Genomic DNA, 20,038 nt, shown 5'->3' with positions numbered 1-20,038 from the left:
TGTCCCTTCTCTGCCTGCTCCAAGCTCATCCCTGCCTTGGAGCAGCAGCAGCTCCCCCAGGATCCCTGCCAGCCTTGTAGAAAAAGGTCTGTGGTCACCCCACAGCGGGGCAGAGCACAAGGCCAGGGCTGGAGCATGAGCAGCTGATCAGAGGCAGATTCTCTGCAGGGACACACAACTCAAAAAAGAGGTTTGGTTTAATCGAAGATGTTCAGCAAGAGGTTCTTCAATAAATAATGGGCTACGGTGGGGATGACACCTCAGGGCAGGGTGGTAGGAGGGCACACAGACCAGCCACAGCTCCCTTGGGATGTGCTCCAGTAGCGGAGCTGGGTTGTATAACAGACAGGAGAGAAAGTGGGGACACACATACACATCAGTCCCAGGCAATCAGGAGAAAAGAGCTTCTTTCTGGTCCAGAGAAAGCAAGTGCTGAGAAAAACCACGGGCTTGGCCTGCTAAAGAAACTCTATACCAACAGATGTGTTAAGTAAAAAGTGGATAAGCAAAAATACCCCAAACTAAAATGTAACAACTGAGGCTAGAAGGGTGTCAGGGGCCATGGGGAAGCATTGGGGCTGGGGGAGGAGCTGCCTGCCCAGTGCCACTGGCACTGCTGAACGAGAGGGGAGCCAGAGACATCATATGGGATGGAAGAGATGCCCTCACTCCGAAGGCAGCCCTGGCATTTTGGGGCTTGAAAGTTTCAAAGGCTGGGCTTTCCATCAGTGCCCTGTTTGACTCCTCATAAACACCTCTTTACCTTGTCTTTGAGCCACAGAAGGACCAGCACCTCCCAGAACACCCTGGTGATGCTCCCAGACACCAAACGTGCCAGCCCCTGAGGCCTCCTGCTCTCCAGGCTGGCACTAGTCACAGCAGCTCATCTCCTGCGTCCTTTTATTACTGAGCTCCCACCCAGGGGCTTAGATACAAACAGGGCTTTCTCTGGCCATCCAGGCTGCAAGGTCAGAATGTGCTTGTTGGCTCTTCTAAGGCCCAGCCTGAGCCATGTGGCACCCCCAGGTCCTGCCCACCCCTTGCCAGCACTGGCAGTGCCAGCCCATCCAGGGCCTGCGCCTGCTCTGGCAGGGATCCCTCTGGTGCTGAGCATGGAAGAGCCTTGGCCAGGGAAGGGGGATTTACCATAGGAATATAGCAGGGCCCCTGGCCTGGCTGCAGCTCTGGGGCTTCCACACAGGCTGGACATGAGCTACTCAGTCCAGCCAGAGGGTCCTGCAGCCAGGACACATTGGGCAGCCACTGAGAGACTGCCCAGACCACAGCCCAAAGCACAATGCTGAGCAGCTGAGGATCTTCCTCAGTAAGGGAAAGCTGTTATGCTTGTACACATCCCATCCCTCAAGGTCCTGCGACATCCAGCCTGGTGCCAAGGAAGGGGAGAAGGGCTCTGGACCAGACTCTTACACTCCCAGCTCCCCTCCCCTGCTACATTCCAACTTGGACAAAGGCAGAAAGATCTATACAGTATAATACATATATATTTCACTATGAAATAGCAATTTCATTCCCTGCCTTCTACTTTATGCATCCTGAATTATATGCTGCTTTTTACATCACTCCAGAGGGCTGGTGGGGCTGGGTAGTTTCTCATGCGAGGCAGTTGCTCTCCCTGGAAGTTACCCACAGGACACACCAGCAGCTGATATGGCAGGACCTAAACATGATTCCCATTCCCCCCTTTCCCCTCACCCAGCTCCCCCCTTCCCCAGCAACAAGGGCAGACTCTGCCCTGCCAGCCGGGGCTCTCCCAGCTCATTTAAGTGGTTCCTCAGTGCAGCTCCATGAACCTCCCTCAGCTGCTCTCAGCAGCTGTGGATGGAGTGGGAGCAGCAGCTGAACCCCTCAACATTCTGGGTATGGATGGGGATGAGCAAACCAGAGGCAAGTGGCGGGGACAGTGCAACATGCACACGGAGTGGTGACACCAAGGGCCCGTGGCTGTGGCACAGCCAGGCCCACCAGCCCACACGGGGAGCCGGGGCTGCAGCCCCAGGGTGAAGTTCTACCAAAGGTCAGTCCCTGTGGAACAAGGAGTCCCATCCAGGGGCTGGGTCACTGGCCAAGAGCTGTCATCACTGGAACCAGCGCAGAGCCGGGTGTCACAAGGAAGGAGGAACAATCCTATGGAAAGAAAAGAGGGCAGATGTTTTAGGGAAACACTTAGGGAAAGTGTGCTGGGGAGCCATTGTCCTGGAAATGTCACACACGTGCAATGGCACTGGCAGCAAATGGGGCTTCCAGTTACTCTGCTGGGACTCTGAGGGCTCAGGCACTGTGGGTCTTGCATGCTGCTCCAGCAGCTGGGAAAGGGAGAGGGACAGCAGGTTCCACCTGCTGTTGGGCTTGGCACAAGTAAATAAGGTCAGAGTTTGATTTCCCTTCAGATGAAACCAGCAGGAGTTCAGCTGCTGGCTGGAGCTGGAGCACAGCCCTGCCCAGACACCTTCCACAGCAGCAGGATGAGCTCACTCCAGGATCTCTGTACAGAACGGTGGCCATGGGGCAGGAAGGGAGCTGGCCCCAGTACCCACCTGTGCTTCCTGTGCACCCTCGCTCAGTCACATCGTCCGGCTGTACTCGATGCCGCTCTTGGCAGAAATGCCAGACCAGGGCAGGAGGCTGCAGAGGAGGCTCTGGGCTTGTCTGTATATCCTCTGGGGAATGGAGCACGGGCTCAGGCTGGCTAGCGTGGAGCCAATGTGCTGTAGGTAGTCAGTGGCCACTAGTTAAGGACAACACCACTTACCCTGTGACTTAGCAAAGAACCTAAATCACTCCTGGACCTGCCCTGCCTGCAGGGACCCCTGGCACAGTGGAAGCTGCTCAGCTCAGTCACATCTGCTCCTTGCAATCATTTGCTTCCACCTCTCTATCAAAAGCAGGTCTGCTCTGCCCTGTAAAGGATGGCAATTTGGGAATGGCAGCTCCAGCTTGTGTGGGAAATACCTCTTCTAAGCAGCTGCCAGTTCCCTTTGCACTCCATAGAAGATCCTGTGAGGACAGCAATCCATCCACCTGCCTGGGGAGGTTGGAAATGACCAGCTACACCCGGAAGGATGAAGTTTCTTCTGCATGATCCATTGACCTGAGACAATCTCCCTAAGTCAGTGTGGGAGCAGCCTGCTGAGATCCAGGCCAGGCCAGGCTCACAGCAGATCCCAGGTCACAGGAAGCAAGACCAAGGGTTTCTCTGCCCTGTTCGTGGCAAAATCTTGCACCCTACTAGCCAAAGCACACCCAGCACTTTGGCCTAACACCAGCACTCACTCTCATTGGCATCCAACTTGCTCCAACGATCCTACACTGGCTCCCTGAAGCATTCCCAGAGGAGTCCAGGGAGCCTGGGGACACATGGATCACTGTCAGATCCCTCTAACATCACCTACCTTCCAGCTTCAGATTAAACCCACTTCTGAGCAGGTTTCAGTCCCCACATCTACCCACACTTTGCTGTTGCTAACCCAAAACAGGGTTTGGCCTCTGCTCAGCAGCCTGCAGGGAAAGGATATAAGATTGTCCAGGGTGGGTGGCCACCATTGATGTACAGGACGTAGGTGAAGCCATCTTTGAGGACGCCTCGGATGGAATAGTAATAGGGGAGATAGTGGTGCTGTTTAAAGTCTCTGTTTTCATAGAAGTTTATTGCTGTGTTGTTGGTGGTGAGCACATGCAGGTAGATGGCTTTGCAGTGGTCCTGGGCAGTGGTGGAGATGTGATCTTTCAGACTCTCAAGCAAGAGGGAACCTGTTGAAGGGAAAGCAGCAGGATCACAGTGAGCAGCCCCAGGGACCCTCAGCATGAGGGTTTGTGGGGCCCAGCTGAGTCCTCCTGCACCAGTGTCTAAGCAGGGATTGCTGCACACACCTGGAGACCCCAAATCCCACCCAGTTCTCACAGGACCCTCTACATGGTTTTAATATATGGTCTCACCTGTGAGCACAGCTTCAAAACCCAGAGATTTCGAAGACACAAACCTCTGACTCAATAACCACAAGACAGAGCCAGAACTTTGACAGTACTGCCCATCCCCAGCAGAGCAGCTCCTGGCTTTGGGGAAGGTCAGTGACTCATTTTCAATGGTATCAGTTCCACCCCATACATTTACTTCTTTCAAAGCCATTTGAAACAGCAGAGTGTCAACACAGGACTTCACAAGCAAGTTATTGTATTGTGTCTGCTGAACTTGAATAAAAATCTAAGAACTGGTGGGACTTTAAGATGCCTCCTAAGGAGAAGAGAAGAGACACAGTCTCATCCAACCTGGATTTGCTGCAGCCAGCAGGAAAAAACCGGAAGGGTACAGAGGATACTCCAGCCCCAGGAGACAAGACCTAGGGTTCATCCACACCACCTCAACATGGCATGAAGGACGCAGCAGAACCTGCACGGGAACTTCTTCCAGCAGGTGTGGTAACACCAGGCTAAAGAATCAGCCTGACTAACACACAGGGGAGATGGCTGCTGCTGTTTCACAATCCCAGGGCCTGTAGAACTCCCTGCAGGACCCACAGGACTTCAGAGCAGAAGTGAACAGCACTGACTTCATGGCCACTTGATACTTTGTGAGCATCTGTATCAGCCAAGCCCAAAAAACCACTGAGACATTGACAATTGTTCAATTTTGTTATGAGATATTCCAGTCTTCTACCTCACAGAAATCCAGCTGGCCTGTGGTTTAAGAATAGCAGAGAACTAGAAACCAAACCCTTTTACAAAAATCAGAGAAAAATCAGAGGAAAATCAGTGCTTTAGTGCTCAGAAGCATGGCTGAAGTGAAGAGCCTCCTGCATGAAAGGCTCCAGCTTCAAACACCAGTAGAAAAACCTCAAGAGAAAGGTCTCAGAAAAAGCAGCAGCATTTTTTTTTAGGTTGTGTTGCTACAGGTGCAAGCTCAAAAGTTTTTGAGAGAGCACAGCAACACGCTGTGCAGATAGAATGGATACAGGAAATACTGACTCTGAAAGGAGAAAATTCCAGCAAGATGGAACTGGGAAAAAAAATTAGGATTTGGAAATTAAGAGGAGACTGAAAACCACCATAATTGTAAAGAAAGACCTCTTTATTCACCCTCTGTGAATATCATTCTGTGCTACCACTTTCTTCTTTGTACAGAAAATTCTCTCCAGTGGCATTTTAATGGAAGGCTTAAACACTGCTCTCACCAAGGACTCTGTGGTCATTTCTTTATGTATCCTCTAAGTTTATACCTCTCCAAACACTCCTGGGGAAGAAGGGAGGACTTGGAGGTGCTAAGTTATACCCATATCCACTGAAGAGACTCCAGGTGTGCACCCCTGGGTCACACTGCCAAACCTGGCCCATTCCCTTCTGCAGATCAAAGATCCACATCCTGCCTGAAATGGCACCAGAAGGGCAGCACTTGGTGACAGAACACAACTGCTCTAAACAGAGAGAAAGCCTTTCTGACTCCAGGATTTCAAATGGCTGCAGGAATGCTGCATGTGGCAGCAGACATTCAGAGCTGATTTGTACATTCGAGATCTAATCAGGCACAAGTTACACTCTTTTCCAGTTCCCTTTGTGGTTTTCTCACAGTTTGTTCTATCTGTTGAAGCTGAAAGGTTAAAAGCAGCTCTGTTTTCTGCCTCAGGGATCAGACTGCTGATACCCAGAAAGAAAATAATTTCAAACCCTGCTCCTGGGTGAAGTTCTTACACTTGCAGACAGTCTCAGCAGCAGGAGTGTGAGTTTTTGGTGTGCTCAGCTGGCCCTTGGGAACAAGGCTGACAAAGGCCTGTGCTCTTTGGAAATATTTGCATATTGTGTTGTGCCCACACCAGTAAAAACCTCCCAGTGCCCCTGCACTATCACCAGGAATGGGATGTGGGTGCATCACCTTCCCATCTGCTGGTACCAGCCACGGGTAGGCCTTTCCCACAGGGATACTGCAGGGACATGCTGGAGCTCCTTCAGTCACACCCACTGGCCACACCAGGCAAACAACAGCAACAGCTGGCACTTAGCAGCATCTTACCTATTCCATGTTTTCTGAACTCCTTCACCACTCCAAGACTTAGGATGTAAGCAACTTGAGTGTCCACAGGAAAATTGGAAGCTAGGATATCTCCATCCTGAGTAGAGATAGGACAGGTTATTTAGTAGGGTACCTGGGGAGGCACAGGAGAAATCAAGAACCCTGTACTGGAACACCTAAACACAAGGCTAAAACAAGAAACTTCTCTTCACTGAACAGTGTTAGCTGAAGGTTTTGGAATGGAAGTTAAAATATCCAAGCATGGGGCTATTCCTATTTTCACATCATCCTCCCAGAGGCAGAACACGGACCACAGTACTTCCTAACTATGTCCACTATTTGTGGCTTTAGGGACAGAACACACTTGCTTTCTTTACCAGAAGGACTCAAAAGTGCCAGTTCTGGAGTCACTCAGCAGTGTTTAGATCAACCCAGCAAGTCCTGCAAGCTGCACCTGAGCTGTGTGAGCTGGAGATCTCTGCACTGCTGTAGAGAACAAGACACTCCCTGCACTGCCCTTATTTTTTTTAGTGCTCTTCTCCCACACTGTCTTCATTGACCATCTCTTCTTTCCCTCTCTGCCCCACTGGATTGTCTCTCTTGGCCTCCAAACTCTGTTATCTCTGAAGTCCAAGCTCTCTGCAGACAGGTTACCTGCCCTCAGGGCTCGGGACAGGGACTGAGTAAAGGGAGCAGTTTCTGCAGGAAGTCACCAGAGTGACTCACCCAGTACAGCTAAGGAAGCTCTGTGCTCCCACAGCTACACCAGCCATGGCCAGGCAGCAGTGCAATGCCTGCTGCACAGGCACTTTGGGATTAGCCAGCAGGATCTGATCCCTCAGCTTCCCATGGGGCTGGAAGAGCCTCTGTGGTACCACACAGCCCCCCAGCCCTGCTCCATTGGCTGGAAATCAGCATGTGCTTCATTCCTTACATTAACTCAGGATCAAGTGTCTGAATAGGGGAGGGAAAAAACCCCACCCCAAACAGGTCCCATCCCCCATTCCCCACGGCAGGGGGTGGATTCTGTACCACTAAAGCCCAGGGTAGTCACGTACCTCTTTGTGCACCTTTGTCCTGCTCTTGATCTCTGCCACTATCATCCCCACAATGGAGCCTCTGTATGTGGCTGCGAGGGAAAAGAACTTCTTGTTGGAAGTGATATCTCGGTACCATGAGTCAGGGTATCTGGGAAGGAACCAGAAACGGCAATGTCTGGGGATGCAAAGCCCCTGGGAACAGGCATGAGATGCTCCTCAACTGGAAACAGCAGTTACATCCCATTTGGTACCATGGGTTCTTTCACTATGTAATGGCCTCCTGCCTTGCTAAGAGAATCACATTTTCATTTTACAGTCTTTGCCCAGAGCTTTCACATCCATCTTTAGCAAGTTATTTTTAAATGCAAGATACATCTGCCCTCATCTAAGAGTTTAAGGATCTCATTAATTTCATACACATGTAAAAAAAATACTGCATATTGGTAGGAAAAAAACAAATCACACCACCAGCCTCCAGTTCTCCTCCTCCTTCTGCAGCTAAAGGGAAACTACTGTATGTTCTTTATTTCCAAGTGAGAGTTCAGCATGTCTTGATTTTAAAAGAAATCCACAAACTCAAAATACTATGAATGCTTTTGCTGATTTGTTACATTTTATTCAATCTTAATTATAATCTGCTAGAATCCTCTATAAACCTTCTCTATGAAGCTAAAGTTAAAAATCCATGAAGTCTACAGCTGTGGTTTCCCTGGATGCTTTAGGCCAGAAATCTGTCAGTGTACCCCAGAAAAGCTCCTCATTCCTGTGCTTGTCAAATGTGGGTCTGGGGAGCTGACCTGGGACAGGCTGAGATCAGCTTTAAGCCAGACTACAGGAGCAACAGCGATCCAAGGGACGTTACTGCTCAGCTCCCCCAGGACATTCAGAGCAGTCCCTCAGGAACAGCTCCGTGCCAGTTTGGTTCGGCTCTGAGGGTGCTTTCCCAGCACCACGCTCCAGGACACAACTTCCTTTCACAAGCACAGGGATGCTGTCCTTTTTCCTGGAGGTGTCCTCCTTTCCCCATCTCATTCAGTCTTTCTCAAGAAGCTGATGCATCCCTTTAATTACAAAGCCCATTTTCCTGCCAAAATCCTCATACAGGAAGTTTCTGATGACTCCAGTACGCCACAGGACAGGCAGCAAAGGACCTTTAACAGCAACCCCACCACAGTGCAGAGGAGATTCCCAACCTGCTGCTGTCCTGGTAACAGCCCTGAGGCTGCACAGAATTGGACCAGTGCAGGTTCACACCATTTGTTCCGAGGTCCCCACCTGCCACCCCAAACCAGTCACATACTCTATTGGGAACCAGTCTCCACAGAGCTGTTTCACTGTGTCTATGTCATCGTGGCAGAGCAGGCGCAGGTTCACATCCGTCAGTGCAGTCGGGGGCACCTCCTCTGTCATTCACGCCTGCAAGGGAAGGAAGCACGTGAGAAATGATGGAATGCAGGGTCTGATCCAACGGCACCAGGAGGGGCTTGGCATGGATAAAGCTGCTTTTCCCAGAAAAGTGAGTTTTCAGGAGAGACAAAACGAAACATAGCAATGTTAACCCGAGAAGGAACTCAAAGCTGTGTTGGCCACGGGGTAAGCCCAGCTCCCAGCTCAGCCTGACCCAGCCTTCCAGCCCCATATCCATGCACATCCCAATCCCTGGCAGTACAGTCTGGTGACTCTGCATGCAAGGAGCACATGGCCACCAGCCCTTCCAAAAACAGCATTAAATGAGCCAACAATGTGCCAAGTGTACCTTATGTTGCATGGAGCTCTTCAAACATCCATGCAGGACCAACATTTTGTTAAAACAAAACTGAACAAACAGCTTAAAAAGGAAGCACTGCTAGAGGAACGTTTAGAAAGTCCTCTTGCACACTCCTGCCATCTCCAGTGAGTACATATGCAGAGGATTCCAACTCTTTAAAATGTTCATTTTGTTTAGCCTATGCTGGTAAAATGAGATCTAGTTTCACTTCCCCTCATTCCTGTGTGCCACAGCTCCTCCCAGCCCAGCACAGAGCACTCAGATACAGAAATCCCAGGACACCTTTTCTCCATAGCACTGCCACAGTCTGCTAAGTACAAACAGAACACTTGCTGCAATGTCTTCAGCCTTTTTTAACAAGTACCAGAGGGAAAGAAGCAAGTGATAGCTAAAGTGGTTGTAAAAGCATTTGTAGCACTGATGGATGACTGGAGAACACGTTTTAGGACTCTCTCTATTCCCATGTGAGACAGACAAGGTGAGTGGAGACAGGAGGAGTCAGTTCCTTCATCTCTCTCACTCCGACCCTCCCAGGTAAAAGAACCAGATCAGGATGCAAATTAAAAAAAAACAAAGCCACCACCCTTAAAAAAAACCAAATTACTTAAAATTTTTACTTTCTTTTCCCAATTTTAAGAGTCTCAGGTCTTGGTTTCAAAGTGCCAAGTTATAAGGGAAAAGCTGCACAGAGCGGTGTTTGTCTATGCCCTCCTGTGAAAAGGGATGCTCAGCTCTCCAGTGTTCTTGATTTAAAGCTCAGAGCTCGAGGAGGAACAGATTTAAACACACTCCCCATTGGACTGCATATGCCATTTGAGCGGCATTTGAGTAACTGGCAAAGTTAGAATTGCCAGTTTGGGCAATTTTAAGCTGCCAAACTTACAATTTAGCAATTACTTGTAAATTATTAAGTTATTAAACATACTTGGACAAGCTCTCAGGGGATTCCCAGGGTGTTCTGTGTGGGGCCAGGAGCTGGACTCAATGATCCTGATGGGTCCCTTCCTTCAGCATATTCTACTTTGCCAGTTACAGTCACTCTGTACTGAAATGGATCACTTGTTCCTCTCCAAAGAATTCCTTAAAAAGCATCACAGCTATTTTACAGCCTGTTCTAGGACTGGCTGCTTGTTTACTGAGCAGCCCACAGCACTCACAGTCAGTCCAGGTGCCAGTTTCAAAACAACTTAAGCACCTACAAAACCCTGCACTGCTTGCTGCCTTTAAAACTTATTTTACACTCCCAGAATTGGCTCAAGTCCTCAGAGGCCAGACTTGGAACCTGTACCCTGTCACAGTGGTGCACACACTCCCCACCCCCAGCCTCTGGTGACCTTTTAAGAAGCTTCAGCTTCACCCCATGGGACCCTGAAGAAGGAAGGGCAACCCTTTGCTGGCTGTGGCTCATCAGATCCACACCACTGGGTGCTTGATGATGTGGACCCCAGTCTCACCCCCCACCCTTGCTGAACCCTTTGCTGAGCCATTTCAGAGCTGTGACACACCACAGGATCATTTTTCTTGCAAAGTTTCAATGCTCCTGTAAGGCAACACCCCTTCTCAGCATTAATAAATCAGAGAGAAATGAAACCACCATGGTTTTGCTAATGAGTAGAAAAGGCAGGGCAGCCGCTGCCGGAGAGGCAGAGCCAGCACAGGGCACATTCCTATGGGGATTAGTCCATGTGTATTTCACACCACATTCTCAAAGAGCTGGGCAAGCATTACGCATTATCCTGTAGCTGAAGCCAGCCTCAAAAAAGTAATCCATGACTGTTTTGTTGAACAGGATAACCCCCCTCCCCTCAAATTCAGACACCCAGGGCTGGTTGTGCTTGCAGGAACTCACTCCATCCATTACATGACCCAATCCAGATGCTCCAGCACATTTAAAGAACATTTGGGACACCCATCTGGCACCATGTCCTGCCACAGGCATTTAGGAGACCAGACCTGTGCCCCTTCCTCCCTGGCCAGGTGTCGCTGCTGCTGGAAGAGCTGTGGTAAGTGGCTGCTATGACCAAGAGAGAAGAAATTCCAGGCAAATCAATTCCCTTCATACCCAGGTGACAGCCTCTGGGTCTTCAGGGATACCTAGAAAAACACCCAAGAGCAGGTCCTGGCCCTGGGCACAGCCTGTGACAATGCTGTCCTTAGCACAGACAAAGTCCTGAACTCAAGTCTCAGCCAACACAGTGACCTGAGTATCAGTTTCAGAGTTCACTTAAGAGGACAAAATACATGTTTGAAAGCACAAAAAACCCCCCAAACAGTATCAGTGTGAAACAAAATACTGGGACTCAATGGAAGTTAAAAGGGCCTTTAGGGGTTTAGAGGTAGCAACACTGACAACACAAATTCGGACCCTTGAGACCAAATGGTGGCTACTGTGAAGCCAAACGGAGGCTCCAGGGACATGTGGTTAACTCAAGGGTGTTCACAGCCACTTTGGAAAAGCCAAAGTGAAGTTATCTTATTTCTTTTAATATCTTTTTCTCCAGTGTCAGACTTAGGTTCACATGATGGCCATGGTCTAGGAGGTGACATGGCCAGCACCAGCCACTGTCTCCCCTCTCAGGGGGCACAGTGACCTCACCCTTCTGTCAAAACAGGAAGCACTTGCTCAGGAGGATTAGAAAATGAGCCAACATTTCATATTTTACTTAACATTTCATGCTTATGAAGGGATAGTGCAAATAAACATTTGAAAAAGCTCAGAGGACACCCTTGTACAAAACACTGCAGTCAGGAGCAAGTAGAACTAGAAGCTGAGCATTTAATTCCCTTTCTTACCTAAAACCTGCAGATACTAATGCATAACAAATTAATTTCAAAAATACAGGAAAGCATAAAGGTTTTAAGCATTTTTACTACTTTTCTGCCTTGCTTTATTGAAACAAATCTAGCAAAATGTTTTGGCCTCAAGTGTATTGGGTAGCTCAGAGGAACCTGTCATATTCTTATGACAAATATTTGGCAGGAATGGAAGTTGGATGAAAAGAAATACTAAATGCATTACTAAATAAGTCAACTTGACATATAATTTTAAATTAAAGTACATTGTGAGGCCTGAACTTACTATTTAAAAATAATGCCACAAATCTTTGGCATCAATAAGCTCTAGGTATAATGAGCTAAAGAACAGCATTCCACAGTTCTGTCTAAAAGGCAGCAGAGCCTTTGGTTCCAGCATAGGCCCAAGCCATGGCTAGGCCTCCAGGAATTGCCCCTGCTCACTCAGCACGATGGAGCCAAATACAGGCACTGACATTTCCACCACCAGCACTTCCAGGTCCCATCGAGAAAAAACAGTTCTTTTTTAGAGCCAGGTGCAGGAACAGTTTATTTACATGAACCAGATGCTTCACAGCTAAGAAACCTCAGTTCAAGCTTTTCTCAAGAGCGGGAAGTTTTCATTCCCTCTTAGAGCTCTTGTATTTTTAAAAAATCATCATAAAATCTACATAATATCACATTTCTAGAGAGACAGGCAGCCACACAGAACCAGCACTCTTAATCCAGCAGGGTGTTCAAATACAGGATTAAAGCCTGATGCTTTGGCAGGCAGCTGCTTAAACGTGTTTGAAAATCCCTTGCGCACTTCCATATCTACAAAAAACTGGCCAAGTGGTTCTACAAGTTGAGATTTCTCTTGTTTAGCACTGTTAGATATGTTTTAACAAGGCTTCTGCCTTGTGCATCCTAAAAAAAAAAAAACAAAAAAAAAAAAAAAAAAAACAAAAAAAACCACTGGATTTCACCAGTGAAGAAGATGCTGGTTTCATTAATTTTTATTTTGACTTGAGCTTCCAAGCAGACAAACTCATGAAATTCCCAAATAAAAATGTTATCATCTAGAAACAAATATCACTGAATTTCCTGGCAGAATAAAATCCAGGTAATCTAAGACTAAAGTCAAATGAATAGCAACTAGGATTGTTTACAATTATAACTCCCAGTAAGGGATGTATTGGTTTTAAATTTAGTGATCACACAAAAACCAACGTGAAGGAATCATCTTCACTTGCAGAAACAAAGCTGGGTCGAAGTTCATCAATACCTTTTACTTTACTTACAAGCTAATTGAAATCAATTCATCCTGAACAGGAAGCAGCAGAGCTGCAGGGAAGAATAAAGAAAAGCCCTGGCAGGCTGTGGGTGTTTATAAATCGATCCCATAATTCAGGCAGCATTGTCCCTACAGGCACATACAGCCAGCCTGGTGTCCCAGCACCTCCAGCACTAAACAGTGCGGATCCTCATAGACTCGGGATGAAGATTTTCACCTTCAGGAATTCAAAGCATTCACTTTGAGCACACTCCTGCTGGATTATTAAGGATTATCTGCTGTCCTTCCACAGAAGGAAAAGATTAAGTTCCTGCAGAAAACCCCTAAGGACACACCATGAAGGGGCTGCTCCAGAGGAACGGCAGTGACACCGAACAACCCCACTGGGCACGGGGAGGCCCGGGCTGGCCCTGTTCTGTCAGCTCCTGCCCAGCACTGCAGGACATGTCACAGTAGCTCTGTTTCACTTTACAGACACTCCCTGGAAGATCTGCATGCAGGGACAGAGATGGATTTCCTTGTGCCGGACACCCTCACACCAGAGGTGCTGCTCCAGTGTCACCACCAAATCTTTGTTTGCGACTCCAGTGTGGACAGTGCTCAGATCCCAGTAAGACAAGATTTCCAGGAAAAAAAATTAATAACATTTGGTATCCTCTCTCACTTGTAAATAAATAGGATCAAACAAAGCCCAGACAGAATCTTAAAGCTACCAAAATGCAGGATTTTAGCTGTGACTGAGCACCACAGTACCCAAAACAGCCATGAACTCTGCTATTATCTTCCAGAACACGAACAGGAATTTTCACAGCTATAAGTCTCTCTACCTTGTGCCATCTGGTACTGAGGATTTGATTTACATGAAACCATTCATTCTGAACCAGTCTAATTCCACAAAGCAGTAAAGATTTCCCTGCTGCATTTCATTTTCAGCTTACTGTGTTTTTAGGTTACTGGTCTCGCAGGGAATGTTCCACACGGACACCTCTGTCACCAAGCTCCTTTCATTTAATACAATGAAAGTGCAACTGGATTTGAAAACATCATAGATTCATTACTAAGAATCTCTAAGAGGCGCTTCCAGGACTTAGGGCAACATTATCCAAGAAACAGGATCCAAATTTTTAAAGATATTTAAATACTTGGTTTGACAGCTTCTCAGTACTACTTCAAGTAGGGTCATAGAATAAAAAAACTTAGGTTGGAAAGACCCTTTGGGGTTGAACCCAACTTAGATCAAGTTGCTTAGGCCCACATAATGTCAGTGAGGAGGAAATCTCTTCACCCTGCCTGGAATCAGACTAGTTCCTTTGGATCTAAAGGCACAACATCAAATGTGCTGCCTGCACCAACACCCCCAGCTCTGCCAGCATGCAGTGCAAGCACACCTCGACAGGCCATTTGTTATACTCTGTTTATAGCATTTAATGCTCCTGCTCCTTCTAGGAACGCCACACAGGTTCATTTGGGACAGGCAGCACACAAACCCCAGAAGGTACAGCTCCCCTCATTCCCACCTTGTTATGAAGACCAACAGAGCCTGGAGCTCATGGTCACAGGCTGAACGGTGATCATTTCACCTCCACCCCTGTACACTCATCACATCCCACAGGAGTGCTGCCCAAAACTGCCAGCACTTAATTCCCTACATTAGCAGAAGCTTGGAATGAGTGAGACTCTTAATGAGAAATCTAGGACAAAATGACTGATTTTGTGCCTTGGTCTGAAAAAAACCCCCAATAACGTGGGTGGAAGCAGGCTCTGATTATGTGACTTTACAACAGCCCAGAACACCTTTTGATCCATGTTTTTCTGCCATTTCTACCAGAATCAAAAGCACTGAGCCTCAGAGCCCCTCACAGACCCCAGGTCACTCAGGAGTGTGCACTAGCTCAAGACTTGGAGCTCCTCATTATTTAAATTCCTTCAATAGCAGCTTCTTTCTGTGCAGGAAACTGCTCTCCCCAACCACCTGCCCCGGCACAGCTCCCCAGGCTGTCACATGTGGAACACATGAGGTTAATCTGCCATGTGGATCCCATCTGCCCCTAAAGCACATCCCAAGCACTAATGGGATTCTCTTGGGGACATCACTCTGAAGAAAGGAGTTTGTCAGTGCCTGGACTTTCTTCTCCAGTAAATCCATCCAGGGCAGTGTGCTTGACTAGCACTCCACAGTGGAGGAGGGCAAAACCCAGTGAGCTCAGGGAATAATGTGTTTTAAAGAAAGCTGAATTCATCTCAGCCCTAGGGAGGCTGGAGGGTAACCTTGGGTTGAGATAAGACATCTGCACTGGTGAATTGTCAGGTGCCCTGAGACAATTAATAGAGAATCACATCTTCCTGAGAGAGCCACACCAGTGTGGGGGAAACATACATACAGCTGAGCCCAAAGTATAAAAACTGGACAAATAAAAAAGTACATTTTGAAGGAAGCAAAGCAGGCTTCAATCTGTGTAATCCTTCCTGAGCACCCTGACTGAGCACACAGAGAGCAGGAACAAGCACCACACCTAGATTTGGATTCAACCATAAACTGCCATCACTGTGTTATGCTTCTGCTGTGATTTCAGCATGTTGCTGTATCACCCTGCTAAATCAGACTCCCACTGAACACCAAATACACCAAACAAGTCAATGGGATATTACACCCCCCTCGTGTGGAACAGCTACAAGAGCTTGGCCAGAGCACGTTGAACTCTGACAGTCAGGAAGGTAGCACTGTCACACACAACCTGGGAAAACCATCCTGGCACTCAGCCCTCCTTCCTAAAGGCTCACCCCAGATGGCTCAGACTATTTTTCCTCAGCTGTGAAATTCTGAAAACACCATTCTAAGAACATATTTGTGCCTTGTCTCCAGCTTCACACAATTTTCCACTCCGCCCGCATCGAGGTGTGCACGCCACAGCACTGAAAGCCTCCAAAGCCAAACACACAGAATCACGGTCATTAACACTTTGGCCTCCTGCCATGAAAGATGAGGATTTGAAACAGTCCCCAAAAGGATATTAAGAAGTGAGAAGGCAAAATGTAGTTCTACCTGTGCAGCAAGCAGTGGTTATTTATTAGAAATACAAAACACTTACTGTTAGTGAGAATCCTTTTATACTCGTATCCCTGATCTTCTGCACACTTGGAGTCGGACTTGTCAAGACTCCCAGCAGCAGAAACATTAATGTTTTGCATGTGGGTCGCTTTTTGGGCTGTTCTTTCACCTTACAGCTCTGGAAACATTACTGGAGCCGTGGATTTCACAGGAGCTGGTCTCCAAGTGCCTCTAAAGCACACTGCACAAGGCATGGCTTCCCGCTGCCCCAGATACAGCAATTCCTCCAGGGCATGGCAAACGAGAATCTCTGAGAGGGTTTTGCTGTTAAATCTTTTCTTGTTAAGATGAGGAAGGGAAAATCTGCTTTGTGACAGTGGCACTGTGGGGAGTTCAAACCCAAGCGTCGCAAAAGAGGCACATTGGCAACTGTCTGTCTCATCACTGGAGGGGAGATTTAATACACAGCAAGTTTCCAATAGGCAGCTCTTCCTCCAGAAAACAAACAAAAAAAACCCCAAACAATCCACCATACCTGCAGGCTCGCTGCCCTTTCTGAATTAAAATAAACATCCACACAGAAAATGTGTGTAGTGGCTGAAAAAGCAGCCAGAAATTCAGCCTACGAACCCCTGGAGAAGGGAATTTGAAGCTGCCTCCATTTCCTACACACTGTCCTCATTATGGAGCAGCACTGACAAAACCCAACCCCCCCACCTACACCCTCACAGGAGACACCAACACAACTTTCCAGAGGTTACTGCAAACAAGGTGCTTTAAAATAAAATAATTTTGAAAAAGCTTGAAAAGAACATTCCTTCTTTAGTAGTCAGACAAGTGCCCCAAACTTAACACCTCTACAAGATCCTGACTTTAAAATTTGAGCCTAAACGGCTGTTTTCCTTTCCTTTTTTCAGCAGTTTTCCAAGCATGAGACATGCAGGTTCAGCTCAAAAACTCCAATGCTGCTGTTTTAAACTAGTAGCATTTAAAATGGATTCTGGCATAGGCATCTGCTCTGACAGCCACAGTAATAAGTTGAGAAGCAGAAATTAAAAACTTCATTAAAAGCTAATGTTGGAAAACTGAGCAGCTCCTGTTCCTACCTCTCTGTAGGCAGGAAAGTAGGTGGGGGGGGACACAGAGCAAGACATGAAGCTCTAAGTCCTTTTGGAACACTCTGCATTGAAGCCACCAGACATGCTGTGACTGGTTAAAAAACCAGGAAGGTAGGAGTGATCCCACTCTCAGACTGATTTTGGATAGCACTTGGCTTCCAAGTTTGTAGACAAGGTGCTCAGCTAAGGCAGATCTTTTTCTGCTGTTACTCTGAGCAGCTGAAGTTCAATTGGTTCTTTAAAAGCATCTGAACACATCACTGAAGGGAATCCCTGTCCGTGACCCAGGGCTGCCTCCAGCCCAGCAGCCTCTGATGAGCAGGAAGGCAGAGCTACAAGGATTTCTGAATCAGCTCCGCCAGGAAGTCTCTGAGTTTGCACTTGTAATTCCTCAGGTATTTACAACAGTCACCCAGAGTCAGCCTTTGCAACCACAGTTTCACCTGCTCACTCCATAAATTACACTGGGAGTGGCTGGGGTGGGACCCAGAGGTGGAAAATAGGCAGGAAATGAGAGAATGGCTTTTGGGGTGACAGGACCAGCTCCCATCAGCCGATGGGCTCTGAGCCCAGCACTGACTCACTGACTGATAGATCATACTGGCCCAACCCCTGTATTCATAACACCCCCCAAAAAACCCCATCCCTATATGCAAATATAGGGATCATCCTTACTGGGAGAGAAATACCACCAGACATGAGAGAAGCACCAGACTTCGTTAATAAAAATAAATGCACATGCTCTGTTAAAGGCTCTTTGACTAAAGACCATTTTCTGAATTCCACTGGCAGTTCCCACAATGTTTCATCTCATCCAAGTCCAGCCTGGATACCAGAAGTCAGGATGATTGACACTGGTTTAGGAAAAGAAGTGAAAATTAAGAATGCCACAGGTTTTAAGAGGCATTCACAGGACAGCCACTTCCCAACTAGTCAGACATGAGAAGTCAATTTGCCTTAAACACCTCAAACAACCTGCTGAGAGAAACAGCAGCAACTTCAAAGAGCAAAGCATTGTCTCAGCACCACTGCTGAATGTTTCTTTCTTTGCCACCAGGTATGGAAACACTAATTAGAGCAGTTTACAAGATATAACAGAACTACTTTTTAACCTGCAAGAGAAAACCTTCTACTTTAAAAGTCCCTGTCACTGCTTCTGAGGGAGGTGAGGCTGCTCAGGCTTATCTTGTAAATGAGTTCCCACATTAATTATAACACTGGGACAGAGCCAGCAGCTGGGGTTTTTTGGGTTGTTGTTTTTTTTGTTTGGTTGGGGTTTTTTTTCACCTTACTTGTGAGACACCTTCAGGAGTTTATTCATACAATTGGTCTGTCTGAAAACACGCAAGTGCTCCCAAAATACTCCCACAAGTGTTCTCCATAAAGACTTCTGAGGATACTAACCTGGACTAAGGAGAGACTGTGGCAGATTAAAAGAAATTAATTACAGGAATTAATTAGATTAAAATCATGTAGGATGAAACCACAGTGAAAACAGAGTCCATTCAGTAGGTTCATCACAACTAGATGGAAGAAGAAAGGAATAGACATGCAACAAAACTGGCTGATGATCCTTTAGGATAGGGCACAGATTTCCAGGATGGTAAAATCTAAAGCTATTGGCAGTTGCAGAAAGCTCCCACAATGCCAAAAGCCAGATAAATCTGTAAGCTAGTAGATAAAAAAAGGAATGCAAACATTTCCAATTTTTCTTGACCACTGCAAGGGGGAAAAACATCCACGCTCACAGTGAGTTCCCTGAGAACATTTGTTGGTCAGCAGCAAAGGAGGACACTGGGAATTATCAGAACAAACAGTGACGGAGAAAAACCCATCTAAAAAGAGTCTGGTCTGAGGTAAGTACAGATATTTAATGCCTCTGTGTGTCTGTGAATAAAACGCCGGAGGGGAAGGAAGAGTGGCCAAGATTCAGGAGCTCAGCAAGATCACCCAGAACGGGCTGGGAGCACAACAAAATCAGGATAAGCTAACAGGCACAGAGCAGGCCGAGTTCACACTCAACATAGTTAACATAATTAAACATTTAGACAGTTTGCAGTGAGATACGATAATAATCTGATGCCTGGAACCAAGAGTGGATTGTCCAAGACACGTTTTAGCTCCTGGCTGGACACGGCACTGCCTGTGGCCTCAACACACAGCCCACAGAAATACCCAGCCGTCAACAAACAAACCCAAACAAACCCAAGCAACTCCTTTCTGCCCGCGGGGAACAGCGAGACCCAGCCATACGTGACAAACTCCCGGCTTTCCCGTGGGAAATTCGGCCGCAACGGAAAAGGAAATGGAGAAGGACACAGGCGGCGACAATGTCACCGAACTCTCCGTTATCGGGAAGGACAGGAGCACATCCCGAGGGCCCTGGCCCCGCTACGACCTAGGGGCGAGGGGCCCGGGGTTGCCATGGCGACTGCGCCGGGTCTGGGCCCGTCCCGAGCGCAATCGTCATGACAGCGCCGGCCCCCTCGCCCACCACAGAGACCCTCCAAACTTCTCTCCGCTCACCTGGAAGGGGCGGCGGACGCGCCCTCAGCACATCCCGGGAGGCGGAACCGGACGAAGGAGCGCTGGACACGGACACCGGCGGCACTTCCTCAACCGGGGCACCGCGCAGTAACGCGCCTTCCCATTGGCTGGCAGCGGGGCACGTGACCACCGAGCGCCGCACATGCGCACGGGGAGCGGCGGTCCCCTGAGGCCACGGGGGCGGCGGCGAGCGGGGAACACTGTCGGTAATAAAGGGATGGGGAATTAAAGGGGCGGCCGTGAGCGCAGGCGCTTGGGAAATATGGGGCTGGTCACACCCCCGGGTCACCTGGCCGGAAGTTTCCCTCAGTCCTTCAAAGGAAAAGGAGGAAGAACTGTCACAGTACAAGCACTTGATGACATTAATGGTTCTAATCCTGAAATTAGAAGTTCTTAAGGGTTTTTCCTTGTTGTTGGAGCTCTACAAA

The 20,038-nt window shown here is 47.9% G+C and overlaps 1 protein-coding gene across 2 annotated transcripts; it reads right to left on the bottom strand.

Moving 5' to 3' along the window:
* Window positions 1-179: 179 nt before the first annotated feature.
* Window positions 180-19,763, bottom strand: NAA60 (N-alpha-acetyltransferase 60, NatF catalytic subunit). Of its 2 annotated transcripts, XM_039560234.1 has the most exons (7): window positions 19,590-19,763; window positions 8,360-8,475; window positions 7,078-7,207; window positions 6,020-6,116; window positions 3,534-3,768; window positions 2,556-2,739; window positions 180-2,145 (listed from the first exon to the last, which is right to left on the bottom strand). In XM_039560234.1, exons 2-6 carry the CDS (start codon window positions 8,467-8,469, stop codon window positions 2,583-2,585), a joined length of 729 nt encoding a protein of 242 aa, XP_039416168.1. In that variant the 5' UTR covers window positions 8,470-8,475; window positions 19,590-19,763; the 3' UTR covers window positions 180-2,145; window positions 2,556-2,582. The 2 variants fall into 2 exon arrangements, with proteins under 2 accessions (XP_039416168.1, XP_019137207.1); XM_019281662.3 differs by lacking the exon at window positions 19,590-19,763 and having other exon boundaries at window positions 7,078-7,148; window positions 8,360-8,448.
* Window positions 19,764-20,038: the final 275 nt, after the last annotated feature.

The sequence above is a fragment of the Corvus cornix genome, chromosome 14 (assembly GCF_000738735.6).
Source record: "Corvus cornix cornix isolate S_Up_H32 chromosome 14, ASM73873v5, whole genome shotgun sequence".
In the NCBI taxonomy this organism is placed as follows: Eukaryota; Metazoa; Chordata; class Aves; order Passeriformes; family Corvidae; genus Corvus; species Corvus cornix.
Note: the sequence above shows the minus strand (reverse complement) of the source record. Positions and strands in the feature narration are given on the sequence as shown.

What these genes read in the sequence shown, in the direction of transcription:
- NAA60 (XM_039560234.1), bottom strand. Translation starts at nt 8,469, where the DNA reads ATGACAGAGGAGGTGCCCCCGACTGCACTGACGGATGTGAACCTGCGC. An exon ending in GGACAAAGGTGCACAAAGAG is followed by an intron (nt 6,117 to 7,077) that starts GTACGTGACTAC and finishes ATCTCTACTCAG; the next exon opens with GATGGAGATATCCTAGCTTC. An exon ending in GTTCAGAAAACATGGAATAG is followed by an intron (nt 3,769 to 6,019) that starts GTAAGATGCTGC and finishes TCCCTTCAACAG; the next exon opens with GTTCCCTCTTGCTTGAGAGT.